Below are 22,709 nucleotides of genomic sequence, written 5' to 3'. Positions count from 1 at the left end.
CAGTGTGTGCTGGATTTCCAGGAGCACAAATCAAAATCATGCACTTCAGGTTCATTTGTGTCATGTGCGTGTGTGTGTGTGTTTGTTTATTTGTTTGTGTGTGTCTGTGTGGTTCTTATTTATCATATTGCAAGACTTTCTGTGTTCGTTTATCAGGTCAATCTGAATAAACCAACGTGACACAAAGCCACTTGTCTTTCTCGGACACAGACCTGCCTTGGATGAACTACCTGTACATCTAATCCTATGACATTTTCTGTTACTTAATTACTTCAATTCATTAGAGTGTTTTGTCGTCATCTTTAAACATATTAGCATCTATGAGTAGAAAAGAAGTCCAGGAAAATGTGAACAGCTGAAGAATTGTTCACATGATTGTGAGACAGTCTATTCTGAGGATTGCTTGATGTGGACTTCTCTGAGAGCTTTAATCTCCTCTTAATGAAGTTTAACTTCTTTTGACAAACAGCAGTGCTGCTTTTTTGATATAGTAAAACCTCATTATTACTGATCCATATTCTGGATTGATTTTGATTAAAGAAATTTAGTCAACTGAGCAACTTCTGTAGAAAAGGTGTGAATTTTATGGCATATCATTTAAAATAGCTTTGAAAAGAACCGTTTTGTCTGCTTCTATCTCAGCCCTCTCTGCTCAGCTGCATGTCAAGAGTTTGAATGTCCTGCTTCAGTTCATTTGAGGTGATCTGAGATTTGTCTGTGCTCTTTAAAATCGGATCAAACCCTTTCTTTGAATTAGATTAAATCAGCTGGTCATTGCTGGCAGGGTTGTAAATCAAGGATTCAAACTCAGTTATAGAAATAATGGGTTTTCATTTTATTCTTAGTTTGTTATTCTGTGCTTTTGCCAAAGTCTTGGTTTCTGCAACCTGCTGCAACCAAACTGTAAAAAAACCTAAACTGTAAAAGTCTGAGCAGCGAATGTGAAAAGCACAGATCCAGAGTTGAACCATACACACCAAGCCTGTGTTGTTTTTACGTCTTCGCTTTAACCTTATGTCAGTATCTACTTCTTTTAACTGAATTTTATCAGATTACTTGTCCTTTTCTGTAATTATATTAATGCTGGTGCCTTTGCTTCTGCAGCCTTTCAATGGATCCTTTCAAAATCTGAATGCTAAACAAAATAAGTTAAAAGCACAGGTCTCTGCCAAGGCTGCACAATCTTCCTATTTTAATGCTTTGAAACAGTTCAGAAGGGATCCAGTTCTCTCCAACACTGGGTATGTGCCATTTAAACTGTTATGAATATATATATCCACAAATATCCACAATATAAATCCAGAATTCACATTTTCCATGAGTATAATAGTGTGTTCAGGCTTGAAATCATGGACGCTTTATGAAAACATGGGCCCTTGGGCAGAGATGGGCAATAGGCCCCTGACACCTTTCTCTGACCTGAAGGACAGACTGAAAGAGGGACAGACTCACTACAATTGAGGCTATATTTGGCATTTTTGAAAACTTTGTTTTGCACATTTCTTCTTCTTTTTGTTTCTAGGTTTGTGTTACGTGTGTTTAAAGTCTTCACATGTGGGTTTATTAGTTGTTTTTGGTCATCATTTTGTCTCTTTGGGATTGTTTTCCTTGTGTTTGTGGCCATTTTGCGTCGTTGAAATGAGCTCTGTGATTTTCTAGAAATAGATTTTGTCACTTTATACGAGGCTTTTTCAAAGCAGCCCTGCTTTAAATTATGTTGAGTAGTTGACCACATTGTGTGATCGTTGTGAGGTAGAAGGAGGCTACATTCATGATAGCTGCACTGTGAAGATCCATTCTCAGGAGACAATGAATATGATTTATATATAAATATAGATTTATAATTTGATGCTGCATGAAATCATTCTGCCTACTTATTTAACAGTATGATGTTTGTTGCAACCATTGTAATGCTATTGTGTTTTTCTATGTCAAAGCAGCAACTTAAGCCACTGGAGCTCAGAGAAAACATAATGAGACACTGTGTTATCATGTTGGACAGTTTCCACATTTCACAGTGGGGCTGGTCGGGGTTTTCAGCAGTGTGAATATAAACTGACCTGCCCACTCCGGTCACTGCCTCCACCTTCCAGCCCCAGTGTGTGGGTCACCTTCTGCTGTGTGCTCTGCAGAGACGTCTGCTCTCAGCCTGCAGGCAGCAGCATCCTCTATCACTCACTAACAGGTAAGACCCAATTTTTTAAAACTTCTTCACTATTGTTAGTATTTCTCTCTTATCTTCCACTCATTCAGAGATCTTTGGTGAATTTCTTTTTGTTTTAAACCGGCTGCTAAATTCCTCATGATTAGCTGAATATACTCCAGATTTCTGTGGCAGTGTAGAAGATTAATTGAGATCTACTGGTGTTTTTATTTATTATATCGAGGATTTTAAATAATATAGATGGTTTGTAGATGATTAAATCAGTAGTTGTGGAGTTTTACAAAGTTCAACATTTAAGGAACCTCCTTAACCCCAGGAGGAAATTGCCTAATAGAATGTGGAAATTTTATAAGAGTATTAGGGATTACATGGGTCAGACAGAGATTAGAGGGGATGCAGAGGGTTTCCAGACAAGTTTCTAAGGTTTCCAGAGAATTTGGATTTGTAAAAGGTTATATACTGAAACAGAGGGGGTACACAGGTATTATTGGGAAGTAAAGAGTTTATAGGTAACTGTAAAGGGCACAGAGGATTGACAGTGGAGGATGGAGTCTGAGGTGTATGGAGTGTGCAGAGGGTTTAGAGTCTGGAGTTTGAATAACTAGTCAAACATCTGTATGTGCTACAGTGTTTTCATCCCTCAGTCCAGTTCCAGTTCTCCACTAGCATTACAATACATTATAGCTACTGTGCAGTGACATGTTTTAAATCCTAAAAGTCCAGTTGATGCTCTAAATTCAAAGATCAACAGCTTTCAGCTTGTCCCTTCAGGGGTCTCCACAGCGGAGCGTGATCCGCATGTTGATGTGGCATGAGTTTTTAAGCTGGATGCCCTTCCGGACTCAACCCTCCTATTTTATCCAGGGTGGCCCCTGGTGGCTGGGCAGGGCTAAGGCTGGTGGGGTAGGATTTGAACCCGGGGCCTTCTGCACACCAATCCAATGCTCTACCGTTGAGCCACCAGGCCCCCATACTAATGCTCAAAATAAATGTAATCAGTTAAATTAAAAATTTAACAGCATCAGAACAGCATCGATTTCCACTTTGAAGACCTGCCAGTTGTTAAACAGCATGAATGTCCTCCCTGTTTCTTCTTTAACAGCCACATGTTTGATATTTGATTTTATGTGTTGTTAACAGCTCATAAAACCCTTCATCTTTTCCTTCTACTTTGTCTTTATTTTTTTGATGATTGTTGTAATTCTTCTCCCATGTCCTCTCCATCCAGCTAGATCTCCTCCAATTTTAGATTTGTAGGAGCAAATAAACCAGATCTGAAAGTCACATCATGCCCATTAATGAAGTGAATGCTATTTATTGTCAGCTGTGTCCATTTGGGGGCTGTTTGCAACATTCCTCTGACTAATTTGTTGTGTGTATTAGATTAAGTTTCCAGGAATTTCAAAAGGCCACATTCTGCACCTGGTGCCATGATGCTATTTACAGGACCATGTGATACTGTATTGCTTTCGTAGAAAAGAATTCTGCAAATTCTAATTCTCCAATTAGAGAAATCTAATCTAGATCAGTCTTATTTCGGGCTCCTGAATAAAGTTTCTTGAATAGCTGTTTTGTTTTTTGTTTCTCAGAGAGGAGATTCGAGTCACTATGGCTGAGAGCTACGACTGTACAGAGTGTAACGAGTCCCTGTATGGACAAAAGTATATTCTGAAGGAGGACAACCCATTCTGCATCAAGTGCTACGAGGAGCTTTTCTCCAACAGCTGTGAATGGTGCAGGAAGCTCATTGGCTGCACCAGCAAGGTGACATTTCAATGAGAATTTCCAGCATAAAGATCCCTCTTTTTTCCATGTCTATGCTTATATTTTCCCTTCCGTGTTTGCTCATCACCTACAAGCTTGTGTAAAATGCTATCACAAGCCCATAAAAGGTTTATATTTCTCTTTGGTTCACTGCTAAAGAACAAGATATTTCCCTCAGGAGGTGGTAGAAGTCGAAAAAAGGGTTAAAACGGAGGGGATACTGGACCAACACGACTCTAAATGAACATTAATGTGGCTCTTAAAATGAGCCACATTATTGTTAAATTTAAGACGGCTTTTTGGTTCACAACTGGTTGTTGATGCAACGTAGTGGTCAGAAATTAGTTGCTGTTGCTTTAAACTTCAGTAAATGATTATTCTATTGCGAGATGATTGTTAAGTCAGCCTCCGTTTAGGAGCTCAAAATGCTATTAGATGCTAAGAATTTATTGATCAGAATAATAGTTTGGTTTCCATGGAAAGGTCCTGGATACAGACCTGTAGCTAACTTTAAAGCCCTCTTCTGATTTCTAACTGAACAAATTCTCTCTTCCTTCTGGCTCTGCAGGATCTGTCGTACAGGGACCACCACTGGCACAGCGAATGCTTCCTCTGCATCAAGTGCAGGCGATCTCTGCTCGACCAGCCGTTTACCACCAAGGACGAGATGCCGATGTGCACCGATTGTTACAGCAACGAGTACTCTGCCAAGTGCTGTGTGTGCCTCAAGACCATTATGCCCGGTAAGGAGGCCTGATAACGCACAAACACAGAAACCGCAGGCATTAAGTAACATAACAAGTACATGTAAATGTAGCTGACACAAGATCCTCTCTCCATCCACCAGGCTCTAAAAAGATGGAGCATAAGGGAAACAGTTGGCACCAGAGTTGTTTCATCTGCAACCACTGCCAGCAGCCCATTGGCACCAGGAGCTTTGTTCAGAGGGACGGCAACAAGTACTGTCTGCCCTGCTATGAGAGGCAGTTTGCTCTGCAGTGTGTCCACTGTCACAAGGTAAGACAACACTGATTTATATCCACATTTTCGCCTTAGTGAATTTTCAACTGAAAATTAAAAAAAATTAAAATCTTCACAAATTCTTTACAAATTTTTGTGTTAAGTATCCTGGAGTATATAATGAACATTTCCTCCGTCCTCCAGATAATAACTAGATCAATATTCTGCTTCCGAGGCATTTATGAGCACAGTTAACCTTTTCAACCTTAACTTTTCCATTAGATTCTCTCCCTGTGTCTCTTTAAAGTTAAACATAACTGCTATGAAGCTCACGCAGAGTGAAAAGACAAACCCCAAAGGCCTAAATTTAACAGCTGCATACACAGAACACCTGGGCTTCTGATCGGAATTTAAAACTCAGTTCGCTGCTTTCTGGGCCTGAAAGTTTGAGCCTGGACGTCTGGTTATGGAGGAAGGAAGAGTAACGTGTACTGCATGCAGTATGACAGTTATGGCAGGAAACAGATGGCCAAGCAGGAGGGAATCGGATGTGGTTTTTTGCTTAAGGTTGGCAGGTGAGACAGCAGTCGTGTGGCTCGCCTGCGACAAATAACCATCATGGATGCACGCACTGATAATTGTGGGCATTTTCAGCATTTAGAAATAAAAGACACATGGATTGTGTCTGCAGTCTCCCGATCGGCCGAGATGCCGTCTTCACCACAAAACAAAGTCAATCTGAGGAATAAGAGTTAAGATATTGTTTGCATTTTTTCCCCACTTGTCTCCAAAGATTACTTTAATTAGGGTGGCAAGAATTATCACAAGCAATTAATAATTTGAGTCTATTTTGAGGCAAAAAAAAGGTTGTAAGTTTGTCTTAACTGATAGCAAATTACAAGATGTCTGATGGCATCACTTGTACAACTTTTCCATTTTAGAGACAATGTATTTATTGCAGCCCTAATATTATTACTCTTTTGATGATAATGAAAAGTGAATGGTCACACTGAATGTGACTGCACCAACAAGAATCTGTCTGGCCCATTTGTTTCAGCCCATCACCACCAGAGGAGTGAACTACCGTGACCAGCCCTGGCACAAGGAGTGCTTTGTGTGCACTGGGTGCAAGCAGCAGCTGGCCGGCCAGCGGTTCACCTCCCGGGACGACTTTGCCTACTGCCTGGCCTGCTTCTGCAACCTGTTTGCCAAGAAATGTGCCTCCTGCACCGCCCCGATCAGTGGTACAGGTTACCCTCAACTTAGCTTTGATGTTACCAAAGTACGACCTTTAATGAACACTTAGTGATTATTCAGTCTTAAACCAAATGAAGTAAGTGGGAATTCAAAATGTGCAAAAAAAAGATATTACTTAACTTTTAACGGAACATTTTAAACTTAATTCATTGGACATTTCAGTGCCAGGTTGACATAACGGATGACTGAGGTCTGATCTAATTAAAATATATAAAAAGGGCCTAATTATTAAAACTGCTTTTTAAGTGGTAACATTTTCAAGAAGTAAACCCCCTAAAGTCCCCCAGGGATCCATTTTGTCTGTGGTCATTTTGTGTTTTTTATGTTTTATGTTGTGTTTTCTTTTGTCTCTTTGTGGTTTTTCACCATCATGGGAACATATAGTCTCTGTAGTTGTTGAGTTCAGTTTTCATCATCCTAAATCTATTTTTGGTCATTTTTAAAAACTGTGCTCATTTAATTGTTCACCTTATGCAGAGGCTCTAGCTTCTGATTTGGACCCTGACCTCTTATACAACTAATAAGAGGTAAGGGGGTTATATAACAACAGTTATACAACTGTTTTCACAGGCTCAGCAGTGCCAAAACACAAGAAAAATGGTTGGAATGACCCTTAGATATTACAATAACTACACTGAGTACAACATAAGTAAAGCTACTTTAGTGTAGCACACATATGGGGTCATAGGACCTTCATCTGACATGCAGCAAGTGTGAGATCTGATGTCTATATGGCTACTGGTGTCTATTTTTTATTGAAATAATTCTTCTATACTGAATTGTAATTCTGCTCAGGTAAAGCAAACTCTAAAACATTCAGCACAAGATCTAAACTGCAAGTAGACAGAACTGACCACACATGACACCTGAACTTTTTCCAGTCACATGCCTCCATCTGTGCATCCGCTCCCCATCAATTACAGAATAATTACATTACACAGATCATAAGACCTTGTAGGTCACTCATGGCTCCTCTGTGTTGTTCTTGTCTTAGGTCTCGGTGGTACTAGGTACATCTCGTTTGACCAGCGCCAGTGGCACAACGACTGCTTCAGGTGCAAAAAGTGCTGCGTGTCGCTGGTTGGCCGAGGGTTCCTGACGTGCAAAGATGACATCCTCTGCCCCGACTGTGGAAAAGACCTCTGAAGAATTTGATTGATTCGTCCATGTTAGCTGCCAATCAAAGAAGACTGGCAGTTTTTCTCCTAACGTGACACGACATTTATCGGTTTCCTGCAAATAATTCTGCTCTTACAGATTCTGCATGTGCTTATGATACTGTGTTTTTTAGGACATCCTGGGGATGTTGACTCTATTTTTTCCATTTTACTAGTTTCTTAGCAAACATTTTGACAGACAGTTTCATGCGTTCATTGTAAGTATCCTAAATTAGCTGTTTGAGTATCCTAAAAAAAATTTCACTTTGGAAAAAGGTCTGTATGTGGCATATTATTTTAAGGTATGTTAAGAAGATGTAAAGTTGTTCTAACTGATGACTCTGTGATGGCACTTAAACCTAATTCTTAATCAGTTATGTTAATATAGTACTACTAATACTGTTTAGTCCAACTACATTTTGATTTGATGCCTGCTCCAGTGGGTCAATCAACTTGTTATGGAAACAAGCGCCTACTGTTGGACATTTGTTTAGTCAGTTTGATTCAGTTATCTTCTGTCTAATTCTACAATTCAGAGAAAAATACTCATTAACCCATCATGTAATATGAGATGTGGAAAAGCAATAAACTTTTAACAATTACAATGGAATTCCACTTTGTTCAAGCATCTGTTTTTAACTCTTGGTGCCAGTTAATAAACAATTAAGTTGTATAAAGGCTTTAACAATGGTTAATAAATATGAATAAATAAATCAGTTATAAGCCTTCGATCTTTCACTTTTTGCAGGGAGTTAAAGTATTAAATCTACAATTATGTATCATTTATCTGTGATAAAAGGTTTGTCATAACTGTTAATAACGGTGATGTAGACTGCTTTGGTGCAGATAATTTATTCAGTTAAACAAATAGTCAAAGTTTATTCTTTGCTGTAATTCAGGACAAGTAAGTTTGAAAGGCTAAAACATGAACCTTTTTTTATGTCATTTATTTAAATAGTTTTAATTTTATATTATAATTTTAGCTGAATTTTATACAGAGTTTGATTTTTTACCTCATACAAATGCATACGGTTGTATACACAAATTCTTGATTGGCATAGTAATTTTTGCTGTTAAATAAAAGCTGTGAGGGAAAACGTATAATATTTTCCTCTTTAATGTAGTGAAGTAAGTATAAAATATAAAGCACTAAAGAAAATTTAAATACTGAAGCAAACAACGTAAAATGTAGTTATTCTCATGTTTGTCTTTTCAACGGGAACAAAGATCTTCTCCTCATTCATAGCGCTATGAAGTTACAAACGAGGCCTCACTCTGTTTCATTTCAGTCCTCTCTTCAAAGCCTACAAATGTATGTGAGTGTTGTCGAGAATACACGATCTTCGCTTTACGAACCGGATGTCGGCAGCAGGTGCCGCAGGAAGTGAGTTTGTAACCCAGCCTTCTGAAGAAGACGAAGCTAACGGCGTCTGTCAACAACAGTTCGTGTAAATACAGCGAAACATTAATAACAGGTAATGTAGGCTACGTGTCTATTTTTTCTGCGGGTTTTGTCACTGGCTGTTTGCCTACAAATGAGCATCGTTGCACCGCAAAGTAAGGTTAGCGCCGGCAAGCTACTACCGCAGCTAGCTAACAAACCAGCAAGGCTTTGTTAGCCCGTTTGATGAAATGAAAAACTGTGACATCGAAACCACTGGAAAATGATGCATGTTGTATATTTGTCCGCAGTAGGTCCTTGCAGATGCGAAGACAGACATTAGGTGTATAGTCAAGGGATCATTTTCTACTTTAGGCCTGTTGCACTCTGCAAAGGCTTTTTTTTTTTTTTTAATCAAATGAGAACGTACAGTAGGCGACTGTGCGTTGTGCTGGTATCTGCAGTGATCTGCAGTCGCACAAGATTCAATTATTTTTCTCCTTAGTTCATTTGAGATCGGTGCAATTGGGTGTGTGTTAGCATAAGGGCGCAGACAGGCCGTAATGACCTCACGGAGAAACCGCCTTTTGAAAATTCGACAATTAGGACGCTTTTGCGCTTCTTTTTCGAAGCTGTTGAGTAACCAATCGTTAATGTATTAGGTATTAATGTGATTTTGGAACACGTGCTATATATGGAGCATGTACATATTTTGCATGCAAAATCTCTATTGAACTCACTGTGGTTAAATATGATGGTTGAGGGAAAAGATGACCTTATCCAAAAAGTATTGATTTATTTGCAAGAATAAAAGCTTACATGCACTTTGGCAAGACCTGAGTCTTTAAAACCAATTAACAAGAAGCATGGTGTCATCAGGTTTAGGTCTTTAATTTAGAAATGTGCATTTACATCCAGTTATTCTGATGGCTCATGAGATTGTGTTGTGTCTGCAGCAAAATGAGTACAGCTGTCCCCAACCATCGAAGGACCAAGCCTGGAGGTAAGTCTTGTTAAGGTCGTTTCATAATATGACCACAAATGTCATTTTAATTTAAGCCACAATAAACCTTTTTTGCATTTACATGTCTTTTCTGACTCCATCATTTTTAAGACTTAATGTTGTCCTGTTATCTTTCACAACATGTGACAACAAGCCACAGCAATAAATAATAGGTAAAGGTGAGTTAGATGAGTGCAAACATGTAGTGCACTGCATCGTGGTAGGAGTCGTAGAGTATCAGCATAGGAACCATTACTGCTCTTGGAAATGGAGCCCCATAGCAAAGCAAGTGGACATAATCCTCAGTTCATTGCAGGCATAAAACCCGGAGCTGTGACCAGCGGCGTGACTGGACCAGCCTCCCAGATCCCTGGTCTGTCCCAGAGCGCTGATGAAAGTGCTCCGGTGGAGAGGAGCAGCGGACGCCGAGTTGGTATATTTGAGTCCGACTCTGATTATGTCAAGCTGGCAAAGCAGGGAGGACACAAAGGTAGAGGCTTCTGTTTCTGTCAGTGAAAAAGGTTTAGATTAGTGTCTTAAATGTTAGCTGGAGCTCTGATGTTAATAACTGGTATTTTCTGGCTTTTCTACGGCAAAAGCGTCTGGTTTTTGAGATGTACACAAGGATACTTGAATAACACGTTAGGCGAGAGTATTTCCTATTTACACAGAGAACTTAAAGTGTAATGACTCTCACGGTCTAAAGTCCCAGATGATTACTTATGTGTTTTGAAGTTGAAACATGTGCTACAAGTCTTTGAAATGCAAATGCAAAAGAGAACAAGTGGCTTACAGGTCGTCAACATCGAAGGGAGGATCCCGTTGTAAAAAATGTTTTTAGGCACGCACAACGGCCTCCTTTGCTTTCTGCTCACTTTAGTCACCAGGGGAGAAAGTCATTTTTGTCGTGCACACTTACGTTTGCTGTATTTAAAAGGAATTAAGTTCTGCACACATAAACTCAGCTAAGAATCAAATAATAATGAAAATTATTCTTCACTTTACTCCACTGCTGCTCACCATCCTGTGGAGAGGCACAGGGCCAGACTCGTGTAGAAAGACCGTCAATTTACACACACAACACACGTTATAGTTTGCCTTAATTATTCTGACACCATCCCAATTGTTGCTTGCTCGATAAAAGGGAGGAAATGAGCCTCCCTCTCTCATCTAGGGAAACAAAGAGCCAAGCTCCATTAGTAAAAAGCAATTTGGGACAGTTAACATCACTTCTTTTCTATGCTTTTGCTAAAGGTGGCACATACACTGTCATAATTTGTTCTTCATGTCATTGTTCTTTGTGGTAGAAGGGTGTAGTGACACAACAGCTTTAATCTGGGGGAAAAAGCTGGTGCTGCAGTTTAAGACAAGGCATTTATTCATGTTTTATATAAGCCTGTTTGCCTGAGGTAAAGAGCAGTGCAAACCAGTTCTGCCCCTGTCTCCTGCTGACAAACACAATGCCACACTCCATTAGCAAAAATGCCACTTTAATTGTATTTTCCCTTAATTATCTTAACGGCATCCTAATTGCTTCTACAGTATGTCAATAAGAGGCCAAACTCCATTAGTAACATTAAAATGCAATGCTTTTAGTTAATGGTTCACTACTTATCGAAGAGGATTTACGTTTTATTAAGTTAGTGTTATTTTTTGTTACGTTTATTTTACTATCCTACATTATCCGTTTTTTTTTTGTTTGCAACAACTGCCTTTCTTGAATTGTGTCTATGCTGAGTTGGAAAGGAAAAGCTGCAGCTAAGTGACATTTTGTTTGCATTTTTTTTTTTTTTTAGAGCTTTTAGATTAAAAAGTCCAATGTCCGATTCCCCATTGTGTTCCAGAAGGAGAAGGATTAGTTTTTCTTATCACAACTGGTAACAGTGCAGGAGAGTTTGCTGTTAAATGTTCAACCCCTGATCTGAATAAAGGGCAAATTCATATTCTGCCTTCAACGTTGAGATATTCAAAATTACTGGAACTGTTTTTGCCACTCTGAATATCGCGTCCTTATTCCTGCAGGGCTTTTGAGTCATGATGATGTGGATGGTGACGACAAACCGGGGAAACCCTACAATCCACCCAACTGGTTTGCAGGTGATGAGTCAAAGAGGTAAGAACGGTCGTGAAATGCATCCAGCATGATGAGGATGTGTCCGTGCACGCTGAGATGATGAGTGTTTTTGTATCCAGTGTCAGTTTTACTGCGAAAACACACCACACATTTGTCGACCTGCAGCTTATTTTCCGAGTAGATAAAAGTCTTAAATTGTTAAACAAGAACAGAAGCCCTGGTCTCTGGTTAATGTAGAAAACTCGATCTATTACTTTCAGCATTTTCACGATGAAACGCGACCTAAATAAATGCTCCTTAATGCTCCTGGGGCCTAACTTTCCCAGTAATTGATTAGTGGTGAGCAGTAATTTCACCTGGTGTGTCAACATGGTTTTGTGCTTACAGTGGAAGCAAAGCAACGTCTCCCGACAGCGAGATGAAGGGGGGCAGGCAGCCTCTACTTGCACCGTTTGGCACTGATAACGGTTTGTCCTGGGAAAAAGAGGCTGATAGATTTGTCCATGATAAAGATAAGGTGAATGGACCAAAATAGTCATCCCCGACATATCGTTGTCATCCATTTTTAGATTTGTTGTTCATTTTTTTCCATTAAATTTCCCCCTTTTTTCCACCTGATTCTGCTCCATCATTCGCATCTTGGTTAGAAATACTTCGGTTGCATTTTTCTTTCTTTGTTGTTGCTTTGAATGTGTGGTAAATGTTTCAGGTAAGTATAGAGTGATGCTTAGAAGACAGAAATCCTTTCATGTAAACCTAAAATATGAATCATTTTATAGAAAGTGTTATTGTGTACTTGAAGAAGTTACTTGTCCTCAAAAGACAAGATGCAAGTAATTGTTTTTCATTTGTAGGAAAATGTATCTGTATTTTCAGAATGTTTGCAGTAGCTGTCCTGGGTTTGAGCTGGTTTCGTTCCTCCCAGTTTCTTTCATTTTTCATTGCATGACTAATTTCATCGGAAACTTTCTTCCATCATTTAATTCTTTGCTCCGTTCCAGAGATCATACCAGTTTGTTGCCTTTTGCATTTGTTGATCACGTGACTCAATCTCACTTTGCCATCCTGCAGCTGTCTCCTGATGGTGCTGCCAAAGAGATGGAGGCTCTGTCCTTAACCAACAAATATAAGAGAACGTAAGTTGTGAAGGACCTGCAATCAAACATTCATTCTTCCCACTTTTTCTACTTTTGTGCATTAAAAAGCAACTTTCGCTAGATGTCATCACCATCAAATTAACCTTTGAATGCAGCACTTGACGTTTATAACCACTGCTTGATTTTAAATTGCTAAATTTAAGCTTGATGAAACGTAAGAAAGGTGTTTTGTTTCCTCAGGTCCTACGATAAGAAGGCTCCCCCGGTCAGCATGTCCAAGCTGCTGAGTCATGGCTATGTGGAGGACCAAAAGAAGTCTCCCAACGATGACGACACCTCAAGTACATTGCAGGCCTCTTTTGGGGTTTAGGAACAGTAGGGTACACTGCAGATACAAATATATTTCAGTGATTGTAATCTTTAACCTGGATAAGCAAAAAAATCATCTTTACTGACATCATCAACAGGTTCACACTTCTCTTCTGAGAAGAAAATCTGACATTTATCGATCATCAGAATGCTTGAGTTCAGATTTTGTTTGCAGCATTTCTCCATGTGTTTGCAGCAATATTGAGTATTTACAGATTTATTTGTGTAACTTAGGATGTTTTCTTTGTGTTCCAGGTGTGACCTCAGAACAGACCAGCACCATTGCAATTGAGGACGTGGACGATCTGGAGTAGTTGCAAGCAAAGGGGGGGTCGTCCTAACACTCGTTAATGGTGTCACGGTGTCACAAATCCACAAACACTCCACTCTGCCCCTCTCGGTTTCACTCACATTTATTGTACATCCACTGACTGTTTTGTACTGTTTATGCAAAAGGTACTGTCCTTTCTATTTATTTGCTTTAATTTGTAAAGGGAATTGATCCGTAAATGTGTCGGTACTCTCAGTATTATTTTTATTTTTTTAATTTAATTTTTATTTTGTTTTTTAATTCTGTGTTTGTCAGTTTGACAGAAAAGTTGTGTACAGTGCAGGAAACTAAGAGCCATACTGGCTAAATCTTAAATTCTCTGCCGTTTGGCTGGTGGCTGGTGTTAGTTTCCATTCCTGGTTGTATGAAGATCGATTTAGTGACTTTTAAGTGAAGTGTTTGTGCATATATACTGTGGTTCCAGTGATGTGTAATATTTGTTTTGACCAAGGGCTCCTGCTGTCCAAAGGGATGTTAGAGGATTGTGCGTGTTCAGCCATATGCCAAAGTGCATACGGATGGACACAGCTGCTGTGGTTTGTTTGGCTCTAAATGGACAAAAGGGACACTGTTCTTTCATTACAGACAAGAAACTTAACTCAAGTGTAGGATTATGAGATACAAGGTACTGTAAATTAAACTTGTTCATCACTGCTTATTAATAAGGAAGCTCAACACTAAGTCGATAACAGTGCCAAGTGCTAATTGCTAGTCCAACTGTGTCAGAAGCTTGCTAATAATAGATCAAAATTTTGTGTGTTCGGCATCTTAAAGCCCTTCAGTCCTGTGCTTTTGCATTCTCCTTCAGCTTAATAACGCAAAACTCGTGCAGCAACGGATAAAAGTTCCCGGGAAGTTTCACGGAAAAGGCCGCCTTCTGCAGACGGATGAGCTGAAAGTCACATCCAGTCAAATGCCCTGTCAAGATTGAGGGAGATGAGTTCCAGAAAAGTGAGTTCTGAAGTTGCCAAACATAGAGATTTTGTCGCTCTGCTCATGCAGTGTTTAGACTTTGTAGACATTGGTAGGAGAAGTTAGTGCACAGCCTGGTCACACCAAACCCTGCATCGCATCACATGCTTTCATTTCCAGAAACCGATGAGTTTATTCTGGTTACTGCTGCAACATTTTGGCTTATTTAAAAGACAGTGCCAATCGTGAAAGCATTTTCTTAGAGTTTGTCGCAGTGCTTTTGGCTGAGAAGATATTTTCGTCCTTTATAGCCCTGGAAATTCTAAATGAAGGCTATTAGTCAAAATCAGCCGAAGTACTAAATTATCTAAAGCCGCAAAGAGACAGGAGCTAAAACAAACTCTCATTCAGAGCTGAAGAAGAGGAGCTTAAAGGCCCATTAAGCAGTTTTCAGGAAACTTAATTCCATTAAGTCACAGAATCACAGTATGAACCAGAGATTGTGCATTTTATGGCCTCTGAAGTGTAATTTTGAGCTCTTCCATTGCAATGCACACATTGTTGCCATATGATTCCTAAAGCACAGCAGGCATTGGAAAGGATTTCAATCTTATCCTCTTTTGGTTAGTTTAACTGCTTGGATATCTTATAAAATAATGATTTATGTGACATTTAATGGACATTTGGGTCATTTAACGGTTAAGATGTTTTAGCCATCGCTCTGAAGCGGAATGTGACAATGAAATCCTGATCCTACGGGGGACATTTGTCTGGATAATAAAATGCGCTTAAGAATGAAAAGGATCAGAATGTGTAATAGCAAGATTTGATCCCTCGTGTCTCAAAATGATGCAGCATTAACGGACTTTAAAAAAAAAAAACCTTTCTCAACACAGTATATTTAAGAAACAGTGTGTGTGGTTTTAAACAGTGTTGTTCCAAAACTAGAGGCTTTTACTGTGTTTTGATTTTATTTTGCAGTACAATGAATGGTGACTGTATCATCATTTGATATTGTTTGCCTTGAACAGGTGTTTATTTTAACTATTCACTATTTAGGCCCACTATTTACAGATAAACGTTTTTTTTGTTGTTGTTGTTGTTGTTTTTGTCAAGTTTCTTCCTCCTCTCTCAGTGAGTTGGCGGTGCATCAGTTTACAAACCAGTAGTGGAAACCTTCACTGTGTTAAAATCCTCTCGTCGTCATGTTATGTGTATGTTGCCACTAGCTTTGTATCTGCAGGCGTTTCTGTTTAAAATGTAACCCTGGAGACTGGAGAAGGCAGCTTTCAAACTGAAGATCCCTGAAAGCCCGACCCTGCTTATGTTGATGACTGCGAAACACTATTAATTATCATTTAAATAAATAGGCATGTGCATGTACACGTGTATGGTTTCTTCTTGTCGTCTTCAACCAAACCAACTAAATACTTGTTGGAATTCTCTCACATACCTTCTTTTAGTACAGCATTCAAAGTAATAATCATTTTTTATCACAAGACTTGAATTTATTTTCGAGGAGGCTATATTCATTCATGTAAAGGTTTATTATCGAAGCACTTCCTGCCGTCTTCCTGAAATTTTTTTACAATGAAAACTACTAAGTTAGGGGTTTAAATATCTTTGAAATTGAGCAGAAATTTAGGAGTTTTCTTAATGTGGTTTAAAGAAAAATGTCTTTCATTTTTTTTTGTAAAGACCTGCAAAATACTGAGTTTGTTTTTCTCAGTTTTAAACAGTTTCAATCAATCACCAATCTGCTTTCACCCTAATACAATTAGTGTTAAATTAATTGGAATTGATATTGCAAATAACACCTCAAAAATTTTTATTTGGGCAAGAAATTGACACCTTTTCTTAAAATCTGCTTATGTTTTAAGCATACAGAAGAATAAATTGTTGATTCATTTCTATTAATGGACTAAAAGTTAAGGATGACTATTGTTTCAGTTGTGAGATTTGTTGATTTGTTTTTTTGTTTTTCATTAATATTTTTGCCAGCAGCCTCAAAAGAACATTTTTACAGAAATTTATTTCCGGCGCACCTTTTACAGTATGTGCAAAAACTTAAGGTTCTTTCTAAAGTAAAGCAAAAACATTACAATGCAAAAAGAAGCTCAACTGTAGTTTAAACTTGATTAAACATAACGTGCTGTTATGTATAATGTTAACTGGTTTTGGCGGCTGTGAACTTCCATAGCCAAGTTTCCAAGTTTTTACCGAAGTACTTTATAAAGTTTTACTGTTTAGTTTTCCTTTAGGAGTCCTATAAGTACTAGTCAGGTCTGCATTAGTGTGTGTAGTCAACGCGCGCGCACACGCGCACAAACACTGTGGACCCTGCAGGCTGCATCCTTTCCTTTTGAAACCGCGTGCTCGCACGGATCTGCCGCGCTGCATCCTGCCTCCTGCATCTGCGGCAGCAACGCGTGCATCTCATCGGTGGATCGATTATTGTATCGTAAAAGAATCCATAGCCGCATGGTGACGTCACTCCGTTGATCGGCAATAGTGGCTGGGCGGGCGGTTATTGGTTGGTTGGTGGGTGGTTGGGTGCCGCGCTCAAGCCAGAGCTAAGTGGGTGCACAGAAACCTCGCACCTGATATTAAAAGAAAAAAAAAAAAAGGACAAATACTGCACGAGGAGTGTGTGGACGTGCACGCCGCTGGTTGTTTGGTTTGGCTTGTCGTGTCGGAGCGTGGGAAATGTAGGAGCTGTCACGGCCGCCTGCAGGAGGACGATGGATGCGTAACAGGACGGATCGAGCCAGCTGTGGCCTGCTTCCAACAGCAACATCTGGCCGGTGAGTCTCACTGACAGCCGCTTGCCGGGCACACGGGAGCTGTGGAGGTAGGACAGCTCAGCCTGTCTGAACCAGGCACGGTGAGGAAGGGTGGAAGGCTCGGTTTGAGTGCATCCGCGCCCTAGGGTCTCCGGTCCAGTGAGTCAGTTTGACCTCGTCCTTGGTTGATGGATGGCGGCTGAGTGACTGTGGATGATTGATGCACATTTGATGGACAGGCTGCATGTAGCATATGATGCAGACTGAGGCTGCACTGTGGGCTAAGAATGAATGTGGCATGCTGTTAAATGCTTCCAGTGCAGCGTGCATGCTCACCTGCAAATGCAAAGCATATCCTTGAATGTAGAACTATTGCATTTGCCTGTATGATGCATGTATGAAGGGTTAAATCCTCTTTGGACAAACTCATAATGCCAGAGAAAGAGATTAAAATCTGTATAATCGTATTGTTGAGCCTCATCGGGAGTCTCTGCTTAAATTAAGGCTATTGGTGCAGAAAAAGCCACAGCCACATATTGTCCATATGGATTTAGTAGGAATGTTTTCAGGTTGTTGTACATTCACTGCGTGTCCCTGCCTGAATATTAGTGGTGTTTTAAAGTCAAAGTGAAAGTCTGCGTGTAAAACACAACGTGCTCCCTGTTAACTCAGACTGCGAGGTCCCCGGGGAACGTGACCGTGATTTTTCTTCTCATTGTGTCCCCACCTTGTCCACATCCTGACCGGCTTGTAGTCCTTCTGCAGGGTCAGAGAGGGCGCCTCAGCAGCCAGCCGGCTCCGGACCATAGCGGGCAGGTGGAGGCGATGGAGGAGGGGGACGCAGAAGGGCAAGGGCCCGTGGTGGACAGAGAGGAGCCGAGCGGTCGCAGCCTCCCCCCACACTCAAGCAGCAGCAACATCACCACCACCACCAACAACCTCCTGGCTTCTGTCAAAGAGCAGGTAATGAGACATTACCCATAAAGTCGTTGACAGGCTGCAAACACACTCACATCAGATCCACATCTGAGGTCTTCACTGTACACAGACTTGTCTTATGTATTTATATATTAGAAATGTAAGTGGGTGGCACAGCCAAGGGAACACATGAGTAAACCACAGATTTTTGCATCTAAAAATAATCACAGGACTCAGACGTGAAACAGACCCCCAGTCACTGACACCGTGTCTCTTCATAGTGGGTTTTGGCCTCTTTGCAGTTGCTGCGTTTCTTGGTTGTTCTTTTAGGTTTCTGTGGGGTTTCGCGGGGTCTCATCTCTTTGCTGTTGTGTATTGTGTCGTTTCTTCACGGCCATTTTCTCTGTCTTTACGCTGGTTGTGTGTAAATGTGCAGTTTTTTTTTCTGTGGATGTTCGTGTTATTCTGCACCCACTGTACCGACTGGGCCTGTTCACTCATGTCAAATGTCTGTGAAATGGGCCCATTCATTCATTTCCACTGTGACCTTCATATCAAAAGGGCGAAGAAGTGGGAATAAATCTCACCAAGCAACAATGACAAACTGGTTCTGTCACCTATGAGCATGGAAGATGAGACCCAGGGTGTCTGCTGCAGTTAGTATAAAGTGGATGAGGTCACCACGAGTTATTTGTCTTGGTTGAACAGACCTCTACAATGTGAAGAGCCTTCCTGTACCAGCTCCCTTTGCTTGTTTACCACACATTTCCATCTATGTATTCGCATCGTTTCACTTTTGTTGTCCTCCTTGCTGCCGCTGCTCCTTTACTAATCTCCCAGAAGCATGTTTTTGCCAGCGACACTTATTGAAATCATTGAATCTATACATTAAATGGGGACAAAATCTCAACAGAGACAGTTGCAGCTGCAGTGTGAGCACAGCCAACCATGCATCTCTCCGTCTGCCTCCCTCGCCCGCTGTTATTTTTATGCTTCTTTCTACTCCGTCAATATTGGTGTCTGTCTGTTCCCCTGCTCTTAATTATGCCTGGACAGTGGCCATGTTCTCAACTTAGTCCCCTGGTGTGTGATTAGTGTCCCTGAGCCACGCTGCTATTAATGTGCTGCAAGACTTTGGTTGTCCAAGAAAACACATCACAGTTTTAATCTTCAGATTCTTTGGAGCTAACGGAAAGAAATGTGGGCGTGTGAAGTTAAGAAAAAGGCTTTCTTGACGTCGCTTTGGTTTCCTTTGAACACAGCTGGGAGCAGCTTTGTCAGCGCTCCATCATACTTAGTACCTCAAAGGCTCCGCTGGCTGCTGGAAACTCATTCGTTTCACGACTGCTGCGTCGCGTTCCTGCAGATGCACCGTGTTGCAGGACATGAGGTGCATGTGTTGCAAATATTTGTTGTCGTTTCCGTCGGCAGCACTTCTGTGATGAAGCTGCAGTTTATTAAAGTAAAATTCTTTTACCTGATGGACGTGCAGTTGTCCCAAAACGGTCGGCCTGCCGTCAGACACACTGTACATGGTTTCAGTTGCACATACTTGTTACTGTTGTTTTGGATGCATCGCATTAGGTGCCGTTGAGGCGGTGAAATATGATCTAGACAGGCTGATTTCAAGGATCAATCCATATCCAGAGGTGTTGAGTCAAGGGCATCTAACAGCTGTGTGGGTCAATCACACCTTGAGAGTTGATGGGGTTGAAGGAGGTTCGAACTGGCTGACACGGGAGGGTCATCAGAGGCCCAGGAGTTAAGGTGTGAAGGGGGAGAACAGCAGTTTATAGCTGCGTCTTAGTATCATAAGGGTCACTTCGCTGGTTTGATTTCATCTTTTATCTTTAATATAGGTACAGCAATTCCCATCTCTCCCTGTTAGACATCAAATAAAGACTAATGCAGTGTGTTAAAAAGGAAACCAAAAACACGTTTTCTGCAATCTCCAAAAGCTTTTTTATTTGTGGAGCTTTTCATAATGAAAGATCTTTGTCGTGCAAGAACACTGATGGGACTTCGGTTCTGTTGAGTTTGGCGGCAGAGTCGACTGTTTCCATACAGAGTGAAACCAACAATGAATAGTTTCTATGTACATTTAGTGTCAGTCAGCCTGGAACCGGGATTAGCCCATTTCCATTAAAAGAAATTGAGGTGTATACAGACAAACAAATCCACTGAGGCTGCCGGCTGACAGATATTAGACATGAATACATTAAGTATTAGTCTAAGTATGAAGACCAATTTATGCTTTCTTGCAAACTGTGACACCTGAGGGTCACAGCAGACTCTGTACAGACTGTGCATCTGCATCAAAGCGAAATACACGTTCGGTTTCTGTTTTAGATGTAATGTGGCTTTTCACACTGTTCTTCTGCAGCTGTTTCACCTGTTGCTCATTGGGGAAACTGTCTTGCTGTCATTACATGTGAGTTGCCGTCACGTGTCGTGGTGCACGTGTGCGGAACCGATTGAGGTACGAAGCACGTGCGCGTCCCCCTAGTGCGCGGACGTGTCCAAAGTGGCTGATGGTGACCTTTACTCTAGCACTGTTGTCGCGTACCCCCACCTATAACGCAGTGGTGTATTGCTAACGGAAGCACCGGATAAGAAAATGTTGAAAAATGATCTGCAGTTTGTGAGGACGTGTCTCTCGAACCAGAGCTCATTCCTTGATTTGTCTAATTGTGTGCTGCACGTTAATAACGGGCAAGAGAAAGGATGATTAACAGCTATCAAAGTAGAAGAAAAAACCACCCGACAACATGAAGCATCATTTCATTCTAAACTTGGCTGTTGCCAAAGAGCAAATATTTCATCATGTAGCTCGTCTCAGACTGTTAAACAGGCTGCCACCAGAAAATATAATCAAGTTGCTATACCTTCCTCTGTGCTGGAATGCAGGCAGCAGTGTTGCTGAAGCGTCAAATCTACCGCCTGCAGTTCCTCCACAGAAATGTCAAATTAGACGTGCTAAATGGAGCACATCAGTTATTGCCTTCCATTGTGTTCAGGCCCTGATGCTTTTCCACTTTGCTCTCATTTAGCCCATTAAAAGTAAGGGAGCGATCGACGTGAGCAGGGACATACCAGAGCTGGAGATGTGGCAACTTGGAAACCAAAAACCCACACAGCCAGGGCACCGTTTAAACTGTGCTCGAGCGAAAATGAAGAGATTGATTAGATGTTGAGACAACAGCCTGCAGCCGCGATGCTTCCGAATGTAAGGTGACGCGTGTGTGGCTGCCGTCGTGTTGCTCTCTGAAACTGAGATCAGATCAGAGCAGTTTGGAGGAGTCACGGTGTGTTATTTTACTGTTTTGTGCTTGTTTAGGTTGACATTGGAAAGGACCTTCTGATGCACAGCAACCTTTTTGGCCTGAGGCAAAAACACCTCACCAGTGATCCTCTATGGTGCCTGTGTTGTGAGCGGTAAATCAGAAAGTGTGTTTTAGACTGTGCTTTAGATGAGGTGATGCTTTGTGCAGCTTTATATTTAACTGTCAGAATTTTCTGGCTGTCTTGTTTCCAATTTTATAAAAATTTCTCTTCCTTTCGAATTCAGTCGTCTTTGGAAGTTTGTTTTTAATTGACTTGTCCACACAGTGTGAAGATGTAATGGAGGAACTCAGAGTGGTTGTGGGACGATCAGAGAGGGCAATAAACAGCAAACTCCCATAGGTCCATTTATGTCCGGTTTGGGAAAATAGTGCAACTTTATCTTTTGTTATTTACAGAACATAGTTGCTGTTTATCAGGGGTCTTATTTCACTGTAGCACACTGTTGTGATGTGCAGGGCAGCTGCTCGGTGTACAGTAAAAACGCTGCTATGTGAATGTGGGGCATGATGCTGCTGATTTAAAAAATAAATAAATAAAAATAATATGCATGCTCAGCAAAACCTGTTCCCAGGGGAGAGGAGGGAAAGAAAAACTCAATAAAGCAACAACAACTGGGCCACCTCAGCGCTACCCATGCTTGGATTGATTTCTGTGATCAGAGCCAGAAACGCCGCATGCGTGTGCCCAAAGCAAGCAGTCGACGTGTGTGGATGACGGACGGAGCTGTGTGCGTGCTTTGCCCGCAACAAGGTTTTCCTCGTCTGAGCCGCAGGGTCACGGTCTGAATCTGGGGGTTAAAGCAGCTCTTGTCAATCCAGTTATGTCACCGCACAGCGCGTCCCTCCCACTGATGCCATCCCAAACTGTAGCCATTTGACATCTGACTGGATCCGAATTCATGCTCTGTGTCAGATTTTGTGTAAAAGCCGGGCTTCTGATGGCCTATTGTTGCAGCAGAATGCTTTTTTCTGCCTGAAGTATATCATAATCAAACAGGAAAATCCACCTACTGTTGCCCTTTCAGATCCCAGCAGTGTGTGATGTTAGTTGAATTTCCAGGAGTTATTTACTCTCTTAGTGAACCCGGTTTGCCTCCACCTGCCTCATCTACTTAGTGACTTCCACCGTCTCCCAGAGTGGCTCTTGACAGGCAGAATACAAGCACAACCTGTTGCCTTTCATCAAAGGTGGGTG

The 22,709-nt window shown here is 41.0% G+C and overlaps 3 protein-coding genes across 5 annotated transcripts in view; all 3 read left to right on the top strand.

Moving 5' to 3' along the window:
* The first annotated feature begins 2,090 nt into the window (after positions 1-2,090).
* Positions 2,091-8,025, top strand: LOC137125043 (four and a half LIM domains protein 2-like). The gene is made up of 6 exons (XM_067499933.1): positions 2,091-2,185; positions 3,754-3,928; positions 4,497-4,671; positions 4,776-4,945; positions 5,946-6,132; positions 7,140-8,025. The coding sequence occupies exons 2-6, from the start codon at positions 3,773-3,775 to the stop codon at positions 7,289-7,291; spliced, it is 840 nt and encodes a 279-aa protein (XP_067356034.1). The 5' UTR covers positions 2,091-2,185; positions 3,754-3,772; the 3' UTR covers positions 7,292-8,025.
* Positions 8,026-8,623: 598 nt separating this feature from the next.
* Positions 8,624-15,330, top strand: c4h7orf57 (chromosome 4 C7orf57 homolog). 2 transcript variants are annotated; one of them, XM_067499932.1, is made up of 8 exons: positions 8,624-8,777; positions 9,640-9,686; positions 10,003-10,176; positions 11,709-11,799; positions 12,148-12,277; positions 12,832-12,896; positions 13,098-13,237; positions 13,482-15,330. In XM_067499932.1, exons 2-7 carry the CDS (start codon positions 9,644-9,646, stop codon positions 13,225-13,227), a joined length of 633 nt encoding a protein of 210 aa, XP_067356033.1. In that variant the 5' UTR covers positions 8,624-8,777; positions 9,640-9,643; the 3' UTR covers positions 13,228-13,237; positions 13,482-15,330. The 2 variants fall into 2 exon arrangements, with proteins under 2 accessions (XP_067356033.1, XP_067356032.1); XM_067499931.1 differs by having other exon boundaries at positions 8,625-8,777; positions 13,098-13,198.
* Positions 15,331-16,825: 1,495 nt separating this feature from the next.
* Positions 16,826-22,709, top strand: part of LOC137125040 (plakophilin-4-like) — a 29,062-nt gene continuing 23,178 nt past the window's right edge. For both annotated transcript variants that reach the window (XM_067499927.1, XM_067499926.1), the window contains exons 1-2: positions 16,826-17,273; positions 18,007-18,215. In XM_067499927.1, coding sequence (XP_067356028.1) covers positions 18,078-18,215 — 138 coding nt within the window. In that variant the 5' untranslated portion in view covers positions 16,826-17,273; positions 18,007-18,077. The remainder of the gene's footprint in view (positions 17,274-18,006; positions 18,216-22,709) is intronic.

Source organism: Channa argus, chromosome 4 (assembly GCF_033026475.1).
Source record: "Channa argus isolate prfri chromosome 4, Channa argus male v1.0, whole genome shotgun sequence".
Classification (NCBI taxonomy): Eukaryota; Metazoa; Chordata; class Actinopteri; order Anabantiformes; family Channidae; genus Channa; species Channa argus.
The sequence above is the reverse complement of the archived record's forward strand: the minus strand, read 5'-3'. Positions and strand labels throughout refer to the sequence as shown.